Source organism: Octopus sinensis, linkage group LG16 (genome assembly GCF_006345805.1).
Source record: "Octopus sinensis linkage group LG16, ASM634580v1, whole genome shotgun sequence".
In the NCBI taxonomy this organism is placed as follows: domain Eukaryota; kingdom Metazoa; phylum Mollusca; class Cephalopoda; order Octopoda; family Octopodidae; genus Octopus; species Octopus sinensis.
The window spans coordinates 57,097,046-57,124,622 of record NC_043012.1 but is presented as its reverse complement, the minus strand read 5'-3'; the positions used below and the strand labels follow the sequence as shown (position 1 = coordinate 57,124,622).

Genomic DNA, 27,577 nt, shown 5'->3' with positions numbered 1-27,577 from the left:
CCGGTTTCCTTGGTGTATAGGTTCCCCATCATCATCATCATCATCTGCTTCGCATGCTGGTATGGGTTGGATGATTTGACAAGGAGCTTGCAAACCAGAGGACTGTGCCAAGGTCCACTATCTGCTTTGGTATGGTTTCTATGACTGGATAGCCTTTCCTAGTCCTAATTCAATTAATTTTTTACCTTAGATCTATCATATCTTAACACATCATAGCTAACAAAAATAGTCGCCTAACAGATAGCTAAGTTAATTTCAAAAAAGATTATAGCATATGCTAACGAGTTTTTCATTATTAGTAGCTTTATAATTTTAACTAGATGACTTAGTTACACTCCATGTCAAAATGACTGGTGAAATTTAATCTTTTTGATACCAACCTACTTGAGACTTCCGCTTGTTTTATGATACAGACATCCTGTTTTAAAATGACCTAAATTAAAATCCTTCAAAATTTCATGTTTTTTTACTAAATTCTTCATAACTTTTTTTCCATATGAGGGGATGTTGAAAAGTTATTGACCTTAAGTAAAAGAAAATACAGGAGGATCAATTAATTATGATATTTATTCAACTTATTCCACTCTCAAATTCACACACTTATTGATGCAGTCTTTCAGTTTTACTAAGCCCTGTGTGAGAACTCAAAAGGTTCTTTTACAAGGGAGTGTTGAAAAGTTCTTGGTTTTGGATAAATGAAAATACAGAAGGATTAGTTATGATTTTATCCAACATATTCCCCTCTCAGATTCACACACTTATTGCAGCAGCCCTTCAGTTTTTCTAAGCCCTTTAAAAGAATTCGGTTGTGTCTCCAACCAGGCCTTTTGCAATACCCTGAAAGCCATGAACTTTTCGGCACCTTCTTGTACATCATCTTATGATGCACCTGGACACATCTTCAGTGATGTTTCTTGGGCTCTTTAGGTGTTTTGGATCTTCCAACATCAGACACTCTCACCCACCAGGGTTGATCAGGCCCCAGCTTTTGTCTAGTTAGCACTACCACTTGCAAATCTTGGTCCACAGCCGACTTGATGGCCTTCGACCTGCAGGTCCCTGTGATGCTAAGCTTGTTGTAAGCACTGCAGAGACATATATAATTGATAAAAGGTTTGCTTCCCAACCACATGGTTCCAAGTTCAGTCCAACTGCATGGCACCTTGGGCAAGTGTCTTCTACTATAATCTCAGGCCAGCTAAAAACTTGTAAGTGGATCTGACAAACAGAAACTGAAAAAAGTTCACCATATATGTGTGTCTTTGTGTCAGAGATTGTCACCCATCACCACTTGGCAACCTGTGTTGGTGTGTTTATATCCTCATTACTTAGCAGTCTGGCATAAGAGACTGATAGAATAAGTACCAAGATTTAAAAACATAAGTATTGGGCTTGATTCATTCAGCTGAAAATTCTTCAAGATGGTGCTCGAGCATGGCCACAGTCTAGTGACTGAGACAAGTAAAAGATAAAGGATCCCATCTTGTTGGGATCACACCTTGTCTGCCACCCATAACTTTGGCATTAAGCACAGCACATTTCCTTCTCTTGCTTCCATTTCGGTATGGTTCTCTCAGAGAATGGAATGTTCTTACAGAATCACCCACTTAGATGTTTCTGAGATCAGCTCAACAAGAAAAGGGCCAACTAACAACATTTTAAAATAGCCATAACAATGATTATATTCTAGATCAGTGGTTCTCGACGAGGTCGATTAGGGTCTATATGACCATTGGGAGTCCCTATCAAATTTTGTTGTTAAAATTTATCTGCAATAAATTGGTTACACTTTTATGATACACAAAATGTTACTATTTGAATCATGAAACAAGAAAAAACGACTGCCAAATTCAATCGGTTAAGTGTTGTTTTCCACGTTAATGAAAGGAAAACCTTGATGGGTTGGAAATGAAATCTGTGCTGAACAATAAGCTTTCTTACTATCGTTTTGCTAACAAAGACAGTTTTGCGTGTTACTACATCTAAATTAAAACATTTAAATATTTAATGCATTTAAGTGCCATGTGAGCTAAAAGCAGAATAGTTTATTCATTTAAGGATGAGACATTTAAAAATGGAGGTGGAGTTGGAGGTGCACCAGTTTTATACAATTTGTAACAATATCTCTCTCTATATAAACGGCAGTTTGTCTGTGCGTGTTTCTGTGTGTCTGTTTTCTCGTACCCTCACCCTGACCACGGCTTTCAACCGATTCTGATGAAACTTGACACACACATAGCCCAATGTCATAATTCAAAACTAACGCAGCGAAAATTTTGAAAAGTTCCCCCAGTTCTGAAAAAAATCGATAAATTCGACATGGGGTCGAGAATAAAAAAAAACAAACCACAGACTGTCTAGGGGACGCAACTCAACCTTTTATTACTCTCAAAAAAAAAATTTACCATCATTTTTTTTCCATTTTTTGGCTATTTTTTGGCTATAACTCTCTAAAAATGCTTTATAGTTATTTCCCTTACAAACCTGAGCAACGCCGGGCGATACTGCTAGTTTAGTTATAAAAATATAATAGGATTTTCTTTAATGGCTATGAGGGTCCATCTGAGTAAGGTTAGGAACCAGAGGGGTCCATGGTTACAAAAATGGTTGAGGTTACTCTATTCTAGAGCCTAACAACCATCTATACCATTATTTCTATATGAATTTAACTCTTGTTTAATGATAGGAATCAAGTGAATTGTTAAGCTGAGATATTCCTGTGTTATGATTTAGCCATCGTGTCAGATTTCCACTAAGCGATCCAATAGTTTTCATGTCTTCGTGTTACAAGTCGTGTAGTGTTTATCTGTTGTAATTCTTTCTGTTGTCAATCTAGATAGTGTGTGCCTGTTAAATTGTAGTCAGTCTTCTGTCTTCAGGAATTATAATTTCATTTGTTTTATTGTCATAGTTGTTGTTGCTATTGTAAATCTTCATATTCTTCGTTGTTGTCCTTATTATCATTACTATGATTGTCGTCATCGTTGTAGCTGTCATAATTGTCATCATCGTCATCATCGTGATCGTTGCTGTCAGCATCCAGTCGTCATTGTCTTAATTATTGTTATTCGTTGTTATCATCACTTGTCATCATCAAAAATATGATTTTTCAGTGTTATCATCAACATCATTATCATAACCATCACAATTGTCGTCGTCGTCGTCGTCATCATCATCATCATCATCATCATCTTCATCATCATCAACATCATCATTATTGTTGTTTTCACATCTGATTTTTCATGCTGGCATGGGTTTAGATGGGACTGCAAATGGAACCCACACATATCACCACCAAGTCAAGTCTCTGAATTCTCTTTCATTTCAACTTCGAAGTCCACAATCCTCAGATCTAATCTCACCCCTCCTTTCCTCATCTCCCTTTGATTCTTCCTATTGCTTTGAGTTATCTCCCCCTTTCAACAAATGATACTTTTCCAACCCACCAGGTTACACCACTTGCACCATACCACTGAGCTAGCTTTCTTCACTCCTATCATGTCATATATTATACTCTGAAATAAGTGGCCATCTCTTTGGCCCACTTCTGAACTTCCATACCTATAGAGAACAAAATTGCTCATATAACAATTAAAATTCACGCACATGATTTCCTTTTAAGTAGGTTAATACTGTACTTGGAATTAAATTAGTCCACTTGTAGTGGTTATGTGTGTATCATGGTGAACAGATGCAAAAGGAATGTGTAAGCCATTGAAATAAACAAATGAGTGAATTGATTCATAGTTAAAAATAATTTATTCACTGGACTTAATTTGTCGTTGGTACACATAATTCTTCCTTACATGCAAAATGTTGACAACTGCTACAAGTTGCTAGAAATAGAAACAGGGTATATCTGTGGAAGTGATGTGTCAGAAATGAATATGTTTGCATGTGTGTGTGTGTGTGTGTGTGTGTGTGTGTGTGTTTGTGTGTGTAGTTCATCTGAGATCAGTAGTCTACCGTGGAACTTTGAACATTTCTCTCTAGTCTCTACAGTCATTCAAAACCTGACGTGTCATAGACTTTGCTCGTTTGCCTGCTAGGCCTTTCTCCTTCCTTGTCTGTCTGTTGACCACATTATTTATAATAATCATGGCAGCTAGAAAGACAGACATACTGCAGCAGAGTTTGTACATATATAGGTCAGCTGCTGTCCATTCAAACTTTGCCTGACATGGCTGAGGTCGTAGGCCAAAGGGAGATGATCAATCACTTTTTGACAGGACAAAGAAAACCTTTTTACGCGCCTGTTGATCGTGGTGGTTTGGACAACTGAGAATTCTTAGATTTGGTTTCGTATCTAGGCTTGGAGAAGGAAGTGTTAATTTTTACACACTTGTGGTTTTCCTTCTATGTGGGTTAACACAACACATATCGCAAAGTTCCACACATTTCTCTCCAGCCATCTCTCAAATTTCATAAATTATCCAATACAACTTGAACCACACATCAATATATTCCTTATTCTTTGTAAACTCAGTCCATTTAACCTCTAGAATAACTGACAGCATTATATTCCTTTGTTGAACAAACAGAAAATAACTGACAAAGGAGCAACTATGCAGTGACCTGAATTGCTAGAAATAGCAGTAAAATAATTCAGCTATTCTAACAAAAGGATATACACATTGGGTAATGTAGTCCTTGATACACAGTGTTGGTTGGATAACTAAAAGAAAAAAAGATGAGGATGATCCACAATAACAACATCAAGAACAAGTGTCTTGTAATACGCTTCCTTCCTCATGAACGCTGGGGCATCAGTATCTTCAACAACAACAACTACTACGACAAAAGCAAGCTCCATCACATCACCCTAACATTTTCACTTGCATTACAATGAGTGATTAACTGTAGGAGAAGCATTGAGTAGTGTGTGTGTGTATAAATATATATATATATATAGATAGATAGATATAGGCGTAGGAGTGGCTACGTGGTAAGTAGCTTGCTTACCAACCACATGGTTCTGGGTTCAGTAACCACTGCGTGGCACCTTGGGCAAGTGTCTCCTACTATAGCCTTGGGCTGACCAAAGCCTTGCGAGTGGATAGAAACTGAAAGAAGCCCGTTGTATATATGTATATATATATATATATATATATATATGTGTGTGTTTGTATGTGTTTGTCTCCCCAATATCGCTTGACAACCAATGCTGGTGTGTTTACATCCCCATCTCTTAGCAGTTCAGCAAAAGAGACCGATAGAATAAGTACTAGGCTTCCAAAGAATAAGTCCTGGGGTCAGTTTGCTCGACTAAAGGCGGTGCTTCAGCATGGCTGCAGTAAAATGACTGAAACAAATAAAAGAATAAAAAGAAAAGAGAAAAGAATACATAAGCACATGGTTCCACAGTTAGGGCATCAGGCTCACAATCGTGAGGTAGTGAGTTTGATTCCTGGACTGAGCTTTGTGTTGTGTTCGTGAGCAAGGCACTTTATTTCATGTTGCTCCAGTTCACTCAGCTGTAGAAATGAGTTGTGACATCACTGGTACCAAGTTGTATCGACCTTGGCCTTTCCCTTGGGTAACATCGTTGGCATGGAGAGGAGAGGCTGGTATGCACGGGTGACTGCTGGTTTTTCATAAACAACTTTGCCCAGACTTGTGCCTTGAAAGGGAACTTTCTAGGTGCAATTCCATGGTCATTGATGGCCACAGGGGGTCTTTACCCTTTGTATCAGCACTCTGAAATGATCCAGATCTGACTAACCATATCAAATGATCGGGAACATACAGAATTGTTTAAGGTATATAATAACATGGTACTTCACTCAACAGGTAAATCCTGAAACTGCTTCATTGGATTTCATACAGTATATTTAGTATATAGACAAAACATAAAGAACAATGGAGAATTATACATCTTCAAAATTTGCCTTGTTAGCAAGGGCACCTTCCTGTCACTAACCCTCAATTGTTCCCAGGCAAGATAATATTTCTCCATGATCGGATATATAATATCAAGGCAAGGAGACAGTAAAACAAAATACGCATACACACACACATATGCATGATGGGCTTCTTTCAATTTCCATCAACCAGATCCACTCACAGGGCTTTAGTCAATCTGGGGCTATAGTAGATGTTTGTGCAAGGTGCTGTGTAGTGGGACTGAACCTGAAACCATGTGGTTTGGGAAGCAACCGTGTGCATGACTAAATTGTTGTCCAAAGACATGATGTGGGATTGGTCACCGCAAGTTGTTGAAACAATTGTAAACCATGCAATAAACATGAAGTCCACTCTTATTATATATGTAGCTTCAGTTTTGATATCCTTCATATCCCCTCATTCATTCAGCATTAATCAACATATGTGTGTGTGGGAGAGAATATATATATATATATATATTGTCAAATTAATGTGCAAATAGTATGAGTACTCCATAGACACATGTACCCTTAACGTTGTTCTCAGGGAAATTCAGCGTGACACAGAATGTGACAAGACTGGCCCTTTCAATACAAGTGCTACTCATTTTTGCCAGCTGAGTGGACTGCAGCAATGTTAAATAAAGTGTCTTGCTCAAGGACACAACATGCAACCAGGAATCAAACTTCTGACCTTACAATCATGACATGAGCTGAACACCCTAACAACTAAGCCACGCACTTTCACTGTTATATATATATATATATATATATATATATATATATGTATATATATATATATATATGTTATGTGCCCTTTTCAAGCCTAGCCAGGCTCATGGGCCCGGTGTTTCCTGGTTTCTATGGCATATGTGTTCCCCCTCAGCTGGATGGGATGCCAGTCCATCGCAGCATTACTCAAGAAAGAAACAGGAGGTGAGAGTGAGAGAAAGTTGGGGCAACAGAGTACAACAGGGGTCGCCACCCACCCCCCTGCCAAAGCCTTGTAGAGCTTTAGGTGTTTTCGCTCAATAAACACACACAACGCCCGGTCTGGGAATTGAAACCGCGATCATCCAACCGTGAGTCCACTGTCCTAACCACTGGGTCATTGTGCCTCCACACACACACACACACACACATATATATATATACACACACACATATATGTATATGTATATATCATCATCATCATCATCATCATCATTTAACATCCGCTTTCCATGCTAGCATGGGTTGGACGGTTCAACTGGGGTCTGGGGAGCCCGAAGGCTGCACCAGGCCAGTCAGATCTGGCAGTGTTTCTACAGCTGGATGCCCTTCCTAACGCCAACCACTCCGAGAGTGTAGTGGGTGATTTTATGTGCCACCGACACAGGTGCCAGACGAGGCTGGTGAACGGCCACGCTCGGATGGTGTTTTTTATGTGCCACCGACACAGGTGCCAGATGAGGCTGGCGAACGGCCACGCTCGGATGGTGTTTTTTATGTGCCACCGACACAGGTGCCAGATGAGGCTGGCGAACGGCCATGATCGGATGGTGTTTGTTACGTGCCCACAGCACGGAGGCCAGTCGATGCGGTACTGGCTACGGCCACGTTATATATATATATATAGCTGCACCAGGCTCCAAATGTCTGTTTTGGCATGGTTTCTACAGCTGGATGCCCTTCCTAATGGCAACCACTTTACAGTTTGTATTGGTACTTTTTTTTTTACCTGGCACCAGCACTAGTGCTTGTTACATGGGTGGGCAGGTCTTCTTGGTCCTTTGTCATATCCTTTGTAAGAATTAGCATTTTGAGATCAGCATTCACATCTTCACACACACACACACACACTCACACACACACACATATTTATATATAAAGAAAACCCATAAAAAATAGACAAAAGCATGGAAAATTGGATGTAAAACAAAAAAAAAAATTATACAAATATACATTTACATCCAACAATTTAGAGAGGTTTTCGATTTTTTTTTCTATTCAATTTTCTTCATAGGTAATTTGGATAATTCTATATCCTCAGACAGCTCATCAGTACCGATTATGCGAATAGACAGTGATTCAGGTACCAAAATATGGCACTTAGTTAAATTGAATGATGATGTCCAGGTGAAAGATGATAGCATGAAAATGATCTCGGAAATATTCCTGACACGACTACTCTCTACAAAGGTATGTACAGTCCTCCAGCTTCTATCTTTCTTTTTTATTTCATTTGTATTTTTTTTTTTGTTTTTCTTTTGGGATTCCATAAAAAAAAAGTATTCCATGTAAAATAAAGATTCTGCCACACACACCAAAATCAAAATTAAAGTTAGGCTCTCGTATAACACACATTGGTTTGCTAATTTTTTCCTCATCCATGTATATTAACAAAACAAGCGCAACAATGTAGTAAAGCCATACTTTGTTATTATTATTATTATTATTATTATTAGCATTATTATTACTATTATTATGTACGGTGGTGAGCTGGCAGAATTGTTAGCATGCCAGGCAAAATGCTTAGTGGTATTTCGTCTGCTGCTACATTCTGAAGTACCAGTTATGCACTGGTGTTGTGGGGTCTATGTAATCGACTGAACTAACAGAATGGTAAGCATACCAGGAAAATCTGTAGCGGCATATCACCTGTCTTCACATCCGGAGTTCAAATTCCTCCAAAGCTGACTTTGCTTCTCATCCTTTTGGGGTCAATGAAATAAGCACCAGATGAGCACTGGAGTTGATGTAATCAACTTACCCCTTGCCCTAAAATTGCTGGCCATGTACCAGAATTAGAACAGATTATCATATATATATATATATATATATATATATCAGCAGTAGATTGGCAAAATTGTCAGAGCATTAGGTAAAAAAGGCCTTATAGTATTCGTTCTGGCTCTCGACATTGTGGGTTCAAATTCTGCCAAGGTAAACTTAACCTTTCATCCTTTCATGGTCAGTAAAGGAGATATCAAAAATTGGGGTCAATGTAATTGACTAATTCCCCCTCGAAGTTGCTGGCCTTGTGCTTATATTAATTTTTCAATACAAATCAATATATGTTATATGCCTTAAGTACACCACATGGTTACAGTGTCCCAATGACCCTCAAGGGATTAAGGAGTTTGTCAATATGTTATATAAAAGGAATTTTTTAAATCTTATTTTATACCGGTTTCAGTTATTGGACTGCAGCCGTGTTGAGGCATCACTTTGACAGGTGTAGTTGAGAAAATTGATTCTAGAAATGTAGCCTTTTTTTAAGCTTGGTACTTATTTTATCGATCTATTTTGCCAAACCGCTAAGTTACAGGAGCATAAACGAACCTACAATGGCTGTGAACAGGGAAAAACAGAAAGAGACATGCACTTAGATACATGCATATATATATATATATATATATATATATATAAAATTAAATTTATAAAATTAAATTTAGGGTAAAAATTGATATTTATCAATTAGAACCAGTGGTCTAGCATATTAAAGAAAGAATCCGAAGATTAAAATATTTACATATACCAATTAAGGACTGCACACGAAAAGTGGACAGTCAACATGCTAGATATAGACGTCAAATCGCCATTCTCCACAAAAAGTTTATGTTCTCAGATCAAACTCAACAAAACCAAAGCAATAAACAAGTGAAAAATATACGAAATAAAATATTTACCCATGTACTAAATTTAGTTTCAGCTGTTATTTTCCGCAAGGAAAAGTGCTGCATCATCAGCATGGTCCCATATAAAATGTAATTTGCTGGACTAAATGCCAACACGACACCAAAATATCGCGTGCATGGAATCCGGCCTATTACATTTGAAATATATATTTCAAATGCTTTTACTTTTGGCGCGATGAGACCCGAGAAAACTAGCCTGCAGCTAATAGTTAGCAGCAGTTAATTTATCAGTTAGAGAACAAATATTTATAAAATATTTTCGTGTGCAGTCCTTAATTGGTATATATATATATATATATATATATATGTATGTATGTATGTGTCCATACCACAAGCTTCTTTTAGTTTCTGTCTACCAAATCCACTCTCCAGGATTTGATCAGCCTGAGTCTACAGTAGAAGACATTTGCCCAATGTGCTATGCAGTGGGACTGAACCTAAAATCACGTGGTTAGGAAGCAAACTTCTTACCACACAGTCACTGGATTATTAGGTTATATTGAACATTTCCATAAACCTAGCAAAAAACTGATGTATATACACAATGTTATCACCACCCTCCTACAATCTTTAAAATCCTTATAGCTTACATTACTAATAGGTTGTTCAGTCTTTCCTCCCCAAAGAAGATATTTGATGAGGCAACCCTCTACTATAAAACCATCCTGGCTAACAGTGACTTCAAAGAGAAGGTAGCTTATACTCCTACCATAAAAAGTATAAAGCCTAAAAAAAAAGACCTACGTAGATTATATGGTTCACCCATCCCCCTTTCTGTTTGAATGTTTAAGACAAATGTAGGTAGAAAATTCCTTGACTTGATCAATGAACACTTTCCGAATAGCCATAGGTATAAGAACAATTTTAACAGCCATTCAGTGAAAGTCTTTTTTAGCCACACCACCAACATGGGAAACAGTATTCCACATAAGTCACATCAGGTGTCTACTCCAAAATGTAACTGTAGAAACCCAGATACTTGCCTGCTCAAACATCAATTTTTTTAAAATAACAAAGCTCGAAAGGAAAATTATGTTGGCTTATGTGAAAGTAAATTTTTTAAAAAAAAGGATATGCCAACCATAAGTCATCTTCCTAGCATGTAGACAAGAAGAGAACCATTAAGTGGACTAGCCACATCTGGGATTTGAAGGCCAAGAATAATCCACACACCATCAAGTGGAGCATCACAGAATGATCCACCCTACATGTTAATTGGTTAAGGAAGTGCAGACTTTGTATTGCTGATAAAATCCATATCCATTTTAAATTTAATGACTTCTATCTACAGAATTCTAGATCCAAAATTTTCACTAAACCTTTGCACTAGGATAGGTTTCTATTCTTGAACTAGAAAATTAAACATACAGTTTCACAAACTTCAAATTAAGTACACTAACTATTGTTAATTCCCTTTCTAATGGATCAAAGGGACACAACTCCTATCTACCTCATTCACTCCCACCCCTATTTTCTTTTTTTCATTTCCATTTTTCTTTTACTTCTCATTACCTTTTTCCTTTCTATTGTTTTTTGTCACCATTTCACAGAGAACAGCCTTGTTGTATATCAAGCCTGATAGATTACTTGACAGTACACAGCACATTATACAAGCTCATCCAATTACTGTACTATTAGAAGCATGAAACTTATAGTAGCTCGAATTTAATTGGTGTATATATTAAATATTTATCACTCACAGGATGGAATACTTTGTTGATTCTACCAATAACTGAACAGTACATTATATATATGTGTATGTATGTGTGTGTGTGTGTGTGTGTGTGTTTGTGCCTTTGTGTTTGTCCTCCCAACCACTGCTTGATACCAGTGTTGGTTTGTTTATGTCCCCTAACTTGGTAGTTCAACAGAAAAGATCAATAGAATAAGTACCATTTTTTAAAAAAATGAATACTAGGAGGGGGATTTGTTTGACTAAACCCTTCAAGGTGGTGCCCTAGCATGGCCACAGTCCAACGAGTGGTGAAGCAAAAGATAAAAGATACACAAATACACACACAGGCACACGCATGTATGCACTCATTCATACACACACATATACACACAAACATACACATTCATACACACACACACATACACTCACTCAAACACACATGCTCACATACACATATATACACTCATACATAAACACATTCAGGTGCAGTAAGATCAAATGATTAAAAACTTCACATCACAACCTCACTGCACAGCATCTCAGGAAAAGCGTCATTTTCAACAGCCCTGGCTGAATGCATGCCCTGTAAATGAAATCGGTTGCATGGAGACTGTATGGAAGCCTATCCAAGGGATCGTAGGTATGATCCTAAGATCCAGCATTTGGCTATTGTCATGCTGATTCCACCTGAAAAATTCTATTAATAAAACGTGTCTGTGGAATACTCCACCACCTACATGCAACTTTATCAAGCCTGGTAATTCAGTTAAGCAAGCAACTTATTACTCATGTCAAAAACCTGACCAAGGTCCTGTCTGTGTGTATATAACTATCACCATCATTGTCAACATCATCAATATCAGTTAAACATCTGCATTTCCATGCTTGCATGGGTTGGATGGAATTTGTTGTGGCAGAATTTCTACAGGGAGATGTCCTGCTTGTTGCCAACTGTCACCTGTTTCCATGGGAGATTAGAAATAAGAAAACAAGGACACTGCTTGTATAACAGTGGCACAATCAAATTCTATTCAAGCAAAAAGCATTAACACATATATATTCAACAGGTTTCTTTCAGTTTTCATCTACCAAATCCATTCACAGGGCTTTGATCAGCCCAGGGTTATAGTAGAAGACACATGCCCAAGGTACCATGCAGTGGGACTGAACCAGGAACCATATGGTTGAGAAGTAAACTTCTTAACCACCTACCCACCCAAACGTGCATCTACCCAACCATGCTTGAGCCTATTGTGTACTTCATCATCATCATTATCGTTTAACGTACGTTTTCCATGCTAGCATGGGTTGGACGGTTTGACCGGGGTCTGGGAAGCCAGGAGGCTGCATCAGGCTCCAGTCTGATCTGGCAGTGTTTCTACAGCTGGATGCCCTTCCTAACGCCAACCACTCCATGAGTGTAGTGGGTGCTTTTTACGTGCCACCAGCACAGGTGCCAGGGGAGGCTGGCAACGGCCACAAGCAGTTGGTGCTTTTTATGTGCCACTGGCACGGAAGCCAGTCAAAGCGGCGCTGGCATCGGCCACGTTCGGATGGTGCTTTTTATGTGCCACCGGCATGGGTATCACAACTACAATTTCCATTTGATTTTTATTTTGATGTTGATGTACTTGACTCAATAGATCTCCTCAAGCGCAGCAGGTCACCCTACAAGGTAAGCACAGCAGGCCATCCTGCGATCCAAGGTACTTTGGATGGGCTGGAGCTGCTATGTGAAGCTGGTGCAGGAAACAGCCATGAACTCAGGTTAATTGTCGGGTCTTCGCAGTCACAGCATATCTCCTGAGGTCTTGGCCTTTCGTCATTGCCTCTATGAGGCCCAACGTTCTTTCGAATGTTGTACTGATATATATATATATATATATATATATAATGATGGGGTGCTGAAAATTTTCTGGCTTTAAGGGTGTCATGAAAGGCCAGGCTTAGAAAAACTGAAGGACCACTGCAATAAGTGTGAATCTGAGAGGGGAATAAGTTCCACAAAATCATAATTAACTTTTCCTCCCGTATTTTCTTTTACCCAAAGCCAGGAACTTTTCAGCACCCTTTGTGTGTATGTATATATATATCAATCATCATCATCGTCATCATCATCGTTTAACGTCCATTTTCCATGCTAGCATGGGTTGGACGGTTTGACCGGGGTCTGGGAAGCCAGGAGGCTGCACCAGGCTGATCTGGCAGTGTTTCTACAGCTGGATGTCCTTCCTAACGCCAGCCACTCCGTAAGTGTTGTAGGTGCTTTTTACCTGCCGCCAGCACTGGGGCCATCATACATAACAGGAGGGAGACAGCTGTCCACTTGTGTCCGAGGAAGACCATCACTTACTAAAGTCAACATTGCCCCTTCAGAACTTTAGGTCCAGTGACACTTCATGGACCATCTGCAGCTCTAAGAGCATGATCCAGAAATGAGAGAAATTCAAGCAAAAAGACAAGCATCTGGGTTATGAAAAAACAAGGGTCTGAATTAACTAGTGTTAATTCATGAAAATAACAACAACAAAAATTAATAATACAGTTGAATATAATTCATCAAATGAGACAGATGTGTTTAGCACATTAAACTAATGATTGATTAGTTAGTTGATTAATTGTTTAACCAATTAACAATAAAGAAGTGATATTGTACCAGTGTATGTGTTACTCTTACTATAATGACCCTCCCAAGATACAACAAGATAGATGTGCATTCTGTGATAAGATGTGAGTCATGACACTTTAGACAGTTGTTTTTTTTAACTCTTTTTATCTTATTTACAAACTGCATGAAGGATATGAGGACATTTTTTGTCTAATCTAATCAGACAGGAGGAGGCACATGACCTAGTGGTTAGAGCAGCGGACTCGTGGTCGAGGAATCATGGATTCAAATCTCAGACCGGGCGATGTGTGTGTTTATGAGCGAAACACCTAAGTTCCACGTGGCTCCAGCAGAAGGTAATGGCGAACTTCTGCTGACTCTTTCGCCACAACTTTCTCTCGCTCTTTCCGCCTGCATCTTGCAGCTCACCTGCTACGAACCTATTTCTTTATTACCCACAAGGGGCTAAACACAGAGGGGACAAACAAGGACAGACATAGGTATTAAGTTGATTACATCGACCCCAGTGCGTAACTGGTACTTAATTTATCGACCCCGAAAGGATGAAAGGCAAAGTCGACCTCGGCGGAATTTGAACTCACAACGTAACGCAGACGAAATACCGCTAAGCATTTCGCCCGGCGTGCTAACGTTTCTGCCAGCTCGCCGCCTTACCTGCTACGAACCAGCGCCCCATCAATGGTGGAGAACCTATACACCAAGGAAACTGGGAAACTGGCCCTTATAAGCCAGGCATGGCTCAAGAAGGAACAAACAATCAGACAGGACCCTTAATCTCTACAATTTCACTTTCCAGGCTAGTGAAATTGTTGTGGTCTATGTTTAAATATTGAAGGTGCAGGCGTGACTTCCCAGCCACATGGTTCCAGGTTCAGTCCCACTGCGAGACACCTTGAGCAAGTGTCTTCTGCTATAGCCTCAGGCCGACCAAAGCCTTGTGAGTGGATTTGGTAAACAGAAACTGAAAGAAGCCTGTCATATATACAGATATACAAATGTGTGTGTGTGACTTTATGTCTGTATTTGTCCCTCATCACCACTTGGCAATGGGTGTTGGTGTGTTTATGTCCCAGCAACTTAGTGGTTCAGCAAAAGAGTAAGTACCAGGCTAAAAAAGGAGTATTGGGGTTGATTCACTTGCTTAAAAATTCTTTAAGCAGTGCCCCAGCATGGCCATAGTTAGATGACTGAAACAAGTAAAAGATAGGAAACAAATCCATGGAGAAGGCGTATGAGAAACCTTTATGCTGTCACACAAGCCCATGTGGGATGAAGCCTTCATATGGTCACTCAGTCTGCTAGAAATAGCTGTTGAATTTTAAAAACAAAAGGACACATTGGATAATATAGTCGTAGATACATTATCATCATCATTGTGACATCCTCTTTTCCATTCTTGCATGGATTGGATGGAATTTGTTGAGGCATATTTTTTACAGCCAGATGCTTTTCCTGTCACCAACCTTCACCTGTTTCTTAGTTGAACAATATTTCCCTCATGACAAGAAACATGCTTGTGTGACAGAGGCACTCATTTAAAACTATCACATGAAGTCATAAAAAGGAAATGCAAAACAAACATGCACACATTCACACAGACAAATATGATGAGCTTCTTTCAGTTTCCTTCAACCAAATTCATTTATAGTGGAGGCGCAATGGCCCAGTGGTTAGGGCAGCAGACTCACGGTTGGAGGATCGCGGTTTCGATTCCCAGACCAGGCCTTGTGTGTGTTTATTGAGCGAAAATACCTAAAAGATCCACAAGGCTCCGGCAGGGTGTGGTGGTGGCGACCCCTGTTTTACTCTTTCACCACAACTTTCTCTCACTGTCTCCTCCTGTTTCTTGAGTAATGCTGCGATGGACTGGCATCCCGTCCGGCTGGGGGGAACATATACGCCACAGAAACCGGGAAACCAGGCCCATGAGCCTGGCTAGGCTTGAAAAGGGCGGAAAAAAATTCATTTATAAGGTTTTGATGCCCCAGGTCTATAATAGAAGACGTTTGCCCATAGTGCCCCTCAATGGGACTGAGCTCAAAATGAAGTGGTTGGGAAGCAAACTTCTTTATCTTACAGTCATGCCTGTACCTAAATAATAGTTGAATGATCCTCAAATAACATGTTGTGCTCTTTAAAAAAATAAAATAAAAGAGATACATTGGAAGATATAGTCAAAAATACACTATATCCAAAACAAATCTACAGAATGGTCATGGCTGGAAGATTTTTTGTAGTTCTACTTAATTCTGGTTCATCTAACTGAGATGTCAATCAAATACTCATATTAGCATTTACAGGATAGGAAGAATTCCTCGGAAGAAATGACAAGATGCAGTGATTAACATACAGTTCTGGAAGGGGAGATAACTTTCTTCGATCCTCTTGCCAAATTTCACTTAACTTTTCGACAACACTTTTCTCACGGTAAAACAATAGTTTTTTCTGTGAGTGACAGCAGTTACATTTGCCAGATGCCTTCGCTAAACAGAATAATGTCTTTGCCGCTTGACCCTTCTAACCTCTTCTAGGCCACCAAAAGCTAGAATAGAGATAACAGACCGCCAATGAAATCTGTTGTTCTCAACAATATGTCTATCCTTCTGGCTTGTTTTGGATAGTTATAAAAGCAACAAATCTGTAAGCCAAAGTCAGTCACTGAAAACCCGAGTCTGGCTGACCAGCTGAACAAAATGCTGTCTCTAAAGAGAAAGGCACAACGGGACAACTATGATAACTCACTAACAAAGAAGTTGTTTCGTCCCACCACTCTCACTTTTACTAACTCACTCTCTTTTCTCTGTAACATTACCATATCTCTCTGTATATACTGCTATGAGATCATGTACACGCATACCGGCCGAAATTAACTCTTTTCACCTCGCATGCTTTTCCATTTACTAGTTATACAATCCAACCCATCATGGTTTTGGATATATAATAATAATAATAATAATAATAATAATTGTGTACAGTGCTCAGGTGCACTACAACTCATCTAAAGTGTATATATAATCAGGTGTAGTTTCGGCGGATTGCAAAGTAACGGCAAATAATATTTCTTTACAACTTTGATCACTGTTCATCTCCCATGTCTTACAACATGCCGTTGCAATAATATCTTAACCATTACAGTTGGTGACCCTCAACTATAGCAAAGAACTAGCTGTTACAGAGAGAGAGAGAAAGAGAGAGAGCAATAAGAAAATAGAGGGGATCAATAGGTGGTATTCATCAACATCTAGACATTATATTATGTCAATTTATTTATTTACTAAAAGGACAATTATAACAATATACATACATGTATAGCATATTATGCTTTACGTATATAATATATAAAATATAAAAATATCAGTAATTATTAAAATATATAACATAGAGCAATAGAAATTAGGATATAATTGCTTCTCCACACACTGATTTAGAAATAGGAGCTAAATGCCTTTTCTACTACCATAAAGATCTCTGAGACAGTAACACACTTTTTTACATAGGCAAAAAGAAAAAAATAATGAATCCGCACGACTCAGATTAGCTACATACGCGTTTCAAGATTAAAGTAAAGTTATATTTACTTACTTATTTCTCATCTTCAGTGCAGCATTTCGAAATATAAATTCAAGAGGGTTAGGATTAAATATTTACGCGATCAAGCGCCATCACATAACCAATATTTAATCACACTCCCAAAAATATACAGTTTAATGTGAACACATATTTATCTTCAATACCCACGTGTGTGTTACAAGCAATCCCGCAGAAACTTTAGTTTTCAATCAGGGAGTAAATTATAATTTCAATAATAATAAAAGGGTAAAATTAATTAATCAATTTCTTAATTAATAATTAATCATTTTACCAAGTAGTCAGTACGTTAAAATAACCATTTTAGGTAAAATTATACAAATATTCTATAATTATATACATGATTATAATCAAGGGTCAGCTAATTGCTTCGCCATGCACTGATTTAGAAATAGAAGCTAAATGCCTTTTCTTCTATGTTAAAGATCTCCGAGACAGTAACACACTTTTTTACGTAGGCAAAAAAAAAAAATAATGAATCCTAAAATGGTTATTTTAAGGTATTGACTACTTGGTTAAATTATTAATTAATTAATTAATTTTACCCTTTAATTATTATATATATATAAATACACAGAGTGTGAAATATTTGATACGTTAATGCATAAAAATAGTCCCTCTCTTTCTGTCATCATCATCGTTTAAACGGACGCTAAACAATGATGATGATGATGATGACAGAAAGAGAGGGACTATTTTTATGCATTAACGTATCAAATATTTCACACTCAAGGGCTACGTAGCATTTCACACACAAGAATTATACAATCTGCTCTTGATTCTGAAAGAGAAGTCAGTTGCTACCTAGAGAAATAATAAATTGAACACTGAACATTTTCTAACCCACTTCATATACTGGTTATCATGTTTGCAGAGCAACCACCCCTACTACTCATTTAGTTACTTGTCAACTACTTCTTGTGAGTGACATGGATGTTTGCAATAATCTGTTTCTTAAATACTTGTAGTACTTATTATTTAAACAGGTCTGATGAACTGGTCTGGTTATTTTGATTTATTGTGTAATATAAATAAGCATTCTCATGGAACCATATGTGACTGTAACATAATTAAAAATGATGACTTTTTCTATCTAAAGATTTTTTTTTACCCAATATTTACATGCTCTTATTTATAGCTTCATATGTGCTTCCATGTCCAGTTCTGAAAAAGAATTTTATATATACATATATATACAACCACATACATTATATATATATATACAGACACACACATATATATATACTAGCTGAATAGTCCATTGTTGCCGAGCAATTTTTGCAATTGTATGTCTTATATAAATTTTTGTTTATTCCATGTCAGACCACGCCTTCCCTGACAGATAGGCCTCTTGATCAGGACAGATTTGTGCAATTTTTTGCAAAAAAACTTCATTGAGGATTTTTTTCCTTTTTAAATTATATACATGTCTGTTCAACTGTTTCACCTGACTTTATTCATTAAAACTTATTAAAACTTCAGAAAGTCTTACAGCTTTGGTCATCATAATGCTTTGCTTTTGTTTGTTTTATAAAATTCCTCCTCATAATGATTTTGCTTTCATCTTGTGATAGACATCTATCATGCAGAAAATGCCAGCTACCAAATTTTGCTTTCTGATTAGGTAAAAATTTATTAAACTTTAAACCTCAGTAACATTTTTCTGCAATTTTTCTGGAACAAATAAATAACAAAATCGGATTTAACGTGGAAAATTATTTCAATATACCAAATTTGAAAATTTTGACTTAATTTTAAAATTTCGCAATATGTGACAGCAACAGGGAAGACTCCACAAAAGTAGAGAGGCAGGCAGTTATAGGACATCACACAAACATACACACTCATTTACAAACGTACACACAAGTTTAAAATGGTGTATAGTATTTACGTATGTATATGTATATATTTATATATATATGTGTCTGTGTGTGAGTGTTTCTTTGTGATGGACAGCAGAAAAGCCACCTACCCTCTCTCTCCATAAAGCTACATATTCCTCACACCTACCTTTCTTTCTCTTCCTTAGCATTTTAAAAGATACTTGTTTGTGTGTGTGTGTGCATGCAGCGTCATGTGTATATCCCTGAATGACAGCTGTATTAACATTATCATCTCACTGCCACTCCATATTTGTCACTCACACAACGTTGTTTTCCCTTTCCCTGATATCAGCCACAACCACTATGCCACCACATTTCCCTCATACTAGCACTCTTGCACCCTTCTCATTTTATCCAATAATAGCCCAACCTTCACCCCTAGGCAGCCCATTATAGATTCTTATTAAAACCCAATTAGTTTATATTTGAAGTGGATGTTAGTTTAACATGTATGCAAAGTTTCGTCAAGATTGGTTCATTGGTGTAGGTAGCAAGATGGTAACAGACAGATCAACAGACAGTAATTGCCCTTTATGTATAAGATATATGCACACACACCCACACAGATAGGCACATATAGACAGACAGACAGACAGACAGATAGATAGGTAGATTGATAGATAGGTAGATAGGTAGATAGATAGATAGCTAGATAGATTGATAGATAGGGAGATAGATTGATAATGTAGATATATACATAACCATCTGCATCATCATTATTTTTCTGCTTTATTCTCACTCTCTCTCTCTCTCTCTCTCTCTCACTCTCTCTGTATATTTATATATATATATATATATATATATATATATACATATATATGTGCACACCCACACACCTAGTATTTCCTTGCTAAATATATTCATACATTTATAATTTTAGGGTACTCTGCAGAAATTTGTTGATGATTTATTCAAGACAATCTTAACTGTCGACAATGCATTGCCGCCAGTTGTGAAGTATCTTTTTGATTATTTGGACGAAGCAGCTCTACAGTACAATATCACAGATGCTGAAGTTGTGCATACATGGAAAAGCAATAGGTAAGTTTTGAATACACACACACACACAGTAGAACACAAATTGGGTTTAAAATTTACTACAGCTGTTTCAGTAGAGTTTTACTGATGCATTCATAGAACATAAATCCACCATCATCAGGTAAAGATTTTAAACTCATATAAACAGGCAAGGTAAAACCTCGATGACGACATATTTGAGAACAGACATTATGAATGATATCCAAAATGTTAATATCCAAAGAAATTATTACTAATATGATAAATTAAATAAATCATCAACATGTATCCCAAGAGAGATGAAATTCTTTTTGTTTAAGTTTTATATACATGCAGTGAATATATTACTGTGAATATTGTTTTCTGCCAAACATTTCGTGTAAACACACCAGTACTGGTGACATATAAAAAGCACCAAGTCTACTCTGCAAAGTGGTTGGCATTAGGAAGGATAACCATTCCAAAGCAGACTTTGCCAGTAGTGGTGCCACATAAAACGCACCCACCCCACTCAGTAAAGTGGTTGGCATCCAGCTGTAAAAAAAAACCATACCAAAGCAGACAGTGGAGCCTTGTGCAGTCCTCAGACTTACCACCTCCTGTGAAGCCATCCAACATATGCCAACAGGGAAGACAGACATTAAATGATCTATGCAAGCTGGCAGAAACGTTAGCACGCCAGGCGAAATGTGTAGCCGTATTTTGTCTGCCGTTACGTTGTGAGTTCAAATTCCACCAAGGTCGACTTTGCCTTTCATCCTTTCAGGGTCAATAAATTAAGTACCAGTTATGCACTGGGGTCGATGTAATCGACTTAATCCCTTTTGTCTGTCCTTGTTTGTCCCCTCTATGTTTAGCCCCTTGTGGGCAATAAAGAAATATATATATTTGGAGAGATTTTTTTCTCAAGGAGTTAAGATTGTGAGAACGTTTTTAGAAAGTCGAAAGGCACTATCCTTTAGGACTCTTCCCAAAGGTTAATGGTGCCTTTCAACTTTCTAAAAAAGGTTCTTTTCTCAATCTTAACTCTTTGAGAAAAAAATCTTCTCTCCAAATATTATAACTCTATCAAGGAATTTCCAAAACACTCCAAATATATATACATATATATATTCTGAGACCCCCTTCAGTCACAACACAGACCATGGGATTGCACCTAGAAAGTTACCCTCCCAGGCACAAGTCTGGGCAAGGTGGTTTTTTATAGAAGACCAGCAGTCACCCATGCATACCGGCCTCCCCTCTTCATGCCACCAGTGTTATCCAAGGGAAAGGCAACGGCCGATACAGCTTGGCACCAGTGACGTCGCAACTCATTTCTACAGCTGAGTGAACTGGAGCAACATGAACTAAAGTGTCTTGCTGAAGAACACAACACGCAGCCCGGTCCGGGATTCGAGCTGACAACCTCACGATTGTAAGCTTGATGCTCTAACCACTGAGGCATGCACCTTCACATACATATATATATATATCCTCTCATATATATATATATTTCCTTTTATCTTTCAGTTTACCTCTACGATTTTGGGTCAACATAATTAAAAATCCTGATTTTGTATATGATATCAACAAGCCCCATATTGTTGATTCCTGTCTATCTGTGATAGCACAAACCTTTATGGACAGCTGTTCAACAACAGAGCATCGACTTGGAAAGGTAAGAGCAGTAACTTAATACTTTAATCTAGACAAACTCATTTTGATTTCATACGTCCTGATGGTTAATTCTTCTCTCCACATCGAAAAGAAGATACTTCAGTCAAGGGTCAGCACCACTATTCAGTTACTCGATCTGGTGAAGTTAGCAGCTAAATATCCCTTAAGTAAAATCCTACCCTCTTTTAGGCCAAAAAAAAAGGTTGCAAAATATACTGTAATCTCTGGTACTGAAGATTTTTTACAAACTACAATAAAATGACCATGGATCTTTATCTTTTACTTTCTTTCAGTCATTGTACTGTGGCCATGCTGGGGCTCTACCGTCAGACGGTTTTTAGTCTTGATCTCTTTTGCTGAGATCACTTAGCTAGGGGAACATAACCAAACCAACATTCGTTGTCAAGTGAGGGGGAACAAACATACACTAACACTCACACACATACATACACGTATGCACATTTACATATGACAGTCTTCCATGCAGATTCTGTGTACCAAATTCATCCACAAGTTATTGGCTGGTCCAGGGGCTCTGGTAAAAGACACCTACCTGAGGTGCCACACGCTGAAACGGAAACCAATTCCACATGCTTACGAAGCAAACTTCTTGATCTCACAGCTATGCCTATGTCTATACTTTCAATCTTGTTAGTAAGGCAGTGAACTGATAGAATGGTTGACATGCCAAATATGATGCTTAGGTGCATTTTGTCCATTTCTACAATTCTCTGTTCAAATTCTTCCAAGACCAACATTGCCCTTCAACTTTTCAGGGTCAATGAAAGAAGTACCAGTTGAGCACCAGGTTCGATGTAATCAACTAGCTCAAGGCCCCAAAATTTCAGGCCTTCTGCTTTTAGTAGAAAGAATTATTCATGTGTTTCAATGGTGGGATGCACTCCTCCCACACCACAGAACCAGGTTCATTTCCTGGCTGATGCGCATTTGTTTTAGGGCAGCATGCTAGCAGAATTGTTAGAGGTCAGTGTAGCCAACTTACCCCTCCCCCCACCAAACATGCTGGCCTTGTGCCAAAATTTGAAGCTGTTATAATTATCATTATTATTATTATTATTATTATTATTATTATTATTATTATTTTCATTACTAAAGACAGTGAGCTAGCAAAAAGGGTTAGCACACCAAAACAATTGCTTAGCAGCATTTTGTCCATCTTTATGTTCTGAGTTCAAATTCCGCTGAGGTTGGCTTTGTTTTTCTTCCTTCACACTCAATAAAACAAAAACCAGTTGAGCACTAGGATTGATATAATTGACTTATCCCCATCTCCAAATCTGCTAGCCTCATGCCAAACTTTGAAATCATTATTGTTAGTATTATTATTATTATTATTATTATTATTATTATTATTATTATTATTATCATTATCATCATCATTATTATTATTGTTATTATTTTTATCATTATTATTATTATTATTATTATTATTATTATTATTATTATTATTATTATTATTATTATTATTATTATTATCATCATCATCATTATTATTGTTATTATTATGATTATTATTTCCAGGATTCACCATCAAATAAACTGCTGTATGCAAAAGATATTCCAAATTACAAGAAATTAGTTGAACGATATTATAATGACATATTGGAAATGCCGCCAGTCAGTGACCAAGATATGAATTCCTATTTAACAGAAGTCTCACAGGTATATATGTTTCCAAAATATTTCGCTACCTTTAACCTTTTATTTGTTTCAGTCATAGGACTGCAGCTATGCTGGGCCACTGTCTTGAAGGGGTTAGCTGACCAAATCAACCCCAATGTTTCATTTCTTTTTTTCTTTTTATTGGCTTCGTTTGCTGAACTACTATGTTATGAGGATGAAGTGGTGGGGAGAGGGGCAAATACACACACACACACATAAGACAGGCTTCCACACAGTTTCCTTCTACCAAATTCAGCCACAAGGCACTGGTTGTCCTGTGGCTTTAGTAGAAGACGCTTACCCAGGTTGCTACATGGTGGGATTGAACCCAAGACCACATGGTTGCAAAGCAAGCTGCTTAACCACTCACCCATGTCTGTGCCTATTCTTTGCTTGTTTCAGTCATTTAACTGTAGCCATTCTGGAGCACCATTTTGAAGGGTTTTTAGCTGTAGAAATCGACCCCGGGACTTATTCTTTGTAAGCCAAGTACTTTTTCTTTTTTCCTTTTAGCCTGGTACTTATTTTATCGGTCTCTTTTGTTGAACCACTAAGGTACGGGAACATAAACAAACCAGTGATGGCGGTGGGACAAACAGACACATACACACATATACACAACAGGTTTCTTTCAGTTTCTTATTTCTTTATTGCCCACAAGGGGCTAAACATATTATTAAGGCAGTGAACTGGCAGAATTGTTAGCACACTGGACAAAATGCTTAGTGGTATTTCGCCTGTCACTCCGTTCTGTGTTCAAATTCCACCAAGGTCGACTTTGCCTTTCATCTCTTCGGGGTCAATAAAATAAGTACCAGTTACACACTGAGGTTGATGTAATCGACTTAGTCCCTTCCCCGAAATTTGAGGCCTTGTCCTTCCAGTAGAAAGGATTATTATTATTTTTATTATCATTTAAGGAGGTAAGCTGGCAGAATTGTTAGCATGCTGGACAAAATTCTTAATGGTATTTCAACCATTGCGGGCAAAATGCGTAGCCATATTTCATCTGCCGTTACCTTCTGAGTTCAAATTTCGCCGAGGTCGCCTTTGCCTCTCATCCTTTTTGGGGTCGATTAAATAAGTACCAGTTATGCACTGGGGTCGATATAATCGACTTAATCCATGTGTCTGTCCTTGTTTGCCCTCTCTGTGTTTAGCCCCTTGTGGGTAGTAAAGAAATAGGTATTTCGACCGTTGCTACATTCTGAGTTCAAATTCCACCAACGTTGAATTTGCCTTTCATATTTTGGGGGTTAATAAAATAAGTACCAGTTGAACACGAAGGTGGTGGGTGGGGTGCGATGGACTGGGCTGGACTGTAATATTTAATGTGACATGCAACACACATTACCATATTAGTATTGTATGTATGTTAGATATTCTCCAGCCATTGTGATGAAATTTGTTATGGGCTATTTATGGTCAGTCTAAGACAGTAATGTTCAGTTGTTGCTATCTAGCATAGTAGGGGAACTGTACTGGAAAATAAACAGTGCCAGACATCATGGTCCATTGTCATTTCCTCCATGAGGCCCAATATCCTGAGATTGGTCCTTACCACTTCATCTTATGTCTTCCTAGATCTCCCTCTTCTGCAGGTATGATAACCATGAGATAATAATAGAACAACAGTAAGAGGGTTAGGATTATAATAATACTGGAATGGAAATAAAAAATTAAAGTTAAAAATTAAAGGATTAAAATGATTAAAAGAATAAAATAGAAAGAAAGAAAGAAAATTTTTTAAATTATTTTAATTGATTTTAAACCCATGGAAATATATATACACATAGATGCCAGTGCCGCCCAACTAGTGCCTGTACTGGTGGCACATAAAAAGTACCATCCAAACGTGATCAATACCAGTGCTGCCTGACTGGCTTCCATGCCAGTGGCACGTAAAATGCACCCACTACACTCTCAGAGTGGTTGGCCTTAGGAAGGGCATCCAGCTGTAGAGACCTTGCTAGATCAGATTGGAGCCTGGTGCAGCCTACTGGCTCGCCAGTCCTCAGTCAAACTGTCCAACCCATGCCAGGATGGAAAACAGACGTTAAATGATGATAATGATGATGATGATGATGACATACACATTTACGTGCACAAACACACACACACATATATATACATATATACACATATATGCATGAACAAACATGCACACATATAGCTATGAAATATAAAAACTTAAGTAAAATAGAATAAATTAATGTAAACTTTCAAACATTTTAATAACGAAATGAAGCTAAATTAATTAAATAGAAAACCTATAAACACATATATAAAAAGAATATTAGGTAATTAACATTTATTGCTTGGGCATCACACCTGTCCCAACCTATGCCTGTCACTATATTTAATAACATAGTGACAGGCATAGGTCAAGTTAACCCCTTGACAATGGTTGACACAAATATGCGATCACACTTTTGCTTGCCTACTCACTGTTAATGTAAATATATGATGTAGAGCTGCCCTACATCTATCAAGGACTTTTTAGTGGTTGACGTATGTTTACGTTCATTATCGTGTACTTTACCTCTTGAGGTGCGTGCACTCACCATCCCATGCATTATCTTAGCTATTTTAGGTTACGTTCAAGTCATGAGACTAGCAGTAGACCAACGACATGCGGATACTCTACATGCATAATACCATGTTTTGAGTTGTACCACACGCAAGCTATTTTTTTAACTTGAGCAGAATAACTCGTGTATATCATATTATGATAAATAGCTTCACATAGTTCATTTTCATAAACTGGTAGACGTAAATGTACACCGCTATGTTATTATATATTATATATATTATATATATATATATACATACTTGACATGACTTGCCAGCTTTCATTATATATATATATATTTATTTATTTATGCTTACTGAATCTCAGTTTGCAGTTGGGTATATCAGTCAAGGTCTTATGGATCCACTTTTGATTTTGGAATACAGCTACGCCTCAACTAATGATGGAGCTCAGTTTTGACTGACAGGTCATATGTCGATCTGATCATATGTCGGATTTGTATTTTTCAGCACTACTTTCATTCATGCAACTGATGTTTGAAAGTGACTGAGTGAGAGACAGTGACAAACAGTGGATGCCTGGGTCTGAAAGAGGCCTGCGTTGCCAGATGTTGCCATAGTTATCATGCGCTCAGCTGCCCAACATCTGAAAATCAATTTTTTTATTATTTTTTTTTATTTTTGTGGTTGACTAAGGTGAACTATGCTAACCAGGATCTAGCACGATGTGCTAATGAGGCGACACTGTAAATGTAATATGTGATAATTATTCGGTAGCCATGATAAAACTCTGAGTTTCGGATGTCGGGGTGGAAATCCACGCCACCATCTCTTCAGTTATCCAGCAATTAGGACATTTTTTCTGATGGCCGGATAACTGAAGAGATGGCGGCGTGGATTTCCACCGTGACATCCGAAACTCGGAGTTTTATCATGGCTACCGAATAATTGTCACATATTATACATTTACAGATATATATATATATATATATATATATATACACACACACTAGAGTAAGCACATAATGCAAAACAAGGTGGAAAAAATAGTTTTCAAATATGAAAGGTAGAGTGATATGTGTTTTATTGAAGCCAAAACCAATTCTACACACACTGTGATCACTACTGTCCAAAGAATGGTAACATGAAACTCTGAGTAACAGTTTTTGAAGAATTTTTCGGCTTTAATAAAAAGTATATATATATATAGAGAGAGAGAGAAAGATAGATGGATGGATGGATTGACGGACGAACGGACAGATGGATGTGTGTATTCTACAATGGGTTTTTCATGGTTTTGAAATATTATTTTAATAAAACATATCACAATACTATATTGTTATATTTCA

At 37.7% G+C, this 27,577-nt stretch overlaps 1 protein-coding gene across 3 annotated transcripts in view; it reads left to right on the top strand.

Moving 5' to 3' along the window:
• LOC115220548 (plexin-A2) overlaps positions 1 to 27,577 on the top strand; it is a 307,994-nt gene that overhangs the window by 269,158 nt on the left and 11,259 nt on the right. For 2 of the 3 annotated variants that reach the window (XM_036510169.1, XM_029790693.2), the window contains exons 32-35: positions 7,888 to 8,063; positions 20,218 to 20,378; positions 21,867 to 22,014; positions 23,556 to 23,696. In XM_036510169.1, coding sequence (XP_036366062.1) covers positions 7,888 to 8,063; positions 20,218 to 20,378; positions 21,867 to 22,014; positions 23,556 to 23,696 — 626 coding nt within the window. The remainder of the gene's footprint in view (positions 1 to 7,887; positions 8,064 to 20,217; positions 20,379 to 21,866; positions 22,015 to 23,555; positions 23,697 to 27,577) is intronic. The other variant, XM_029790694.2, reaches the window with a different exon arrangement.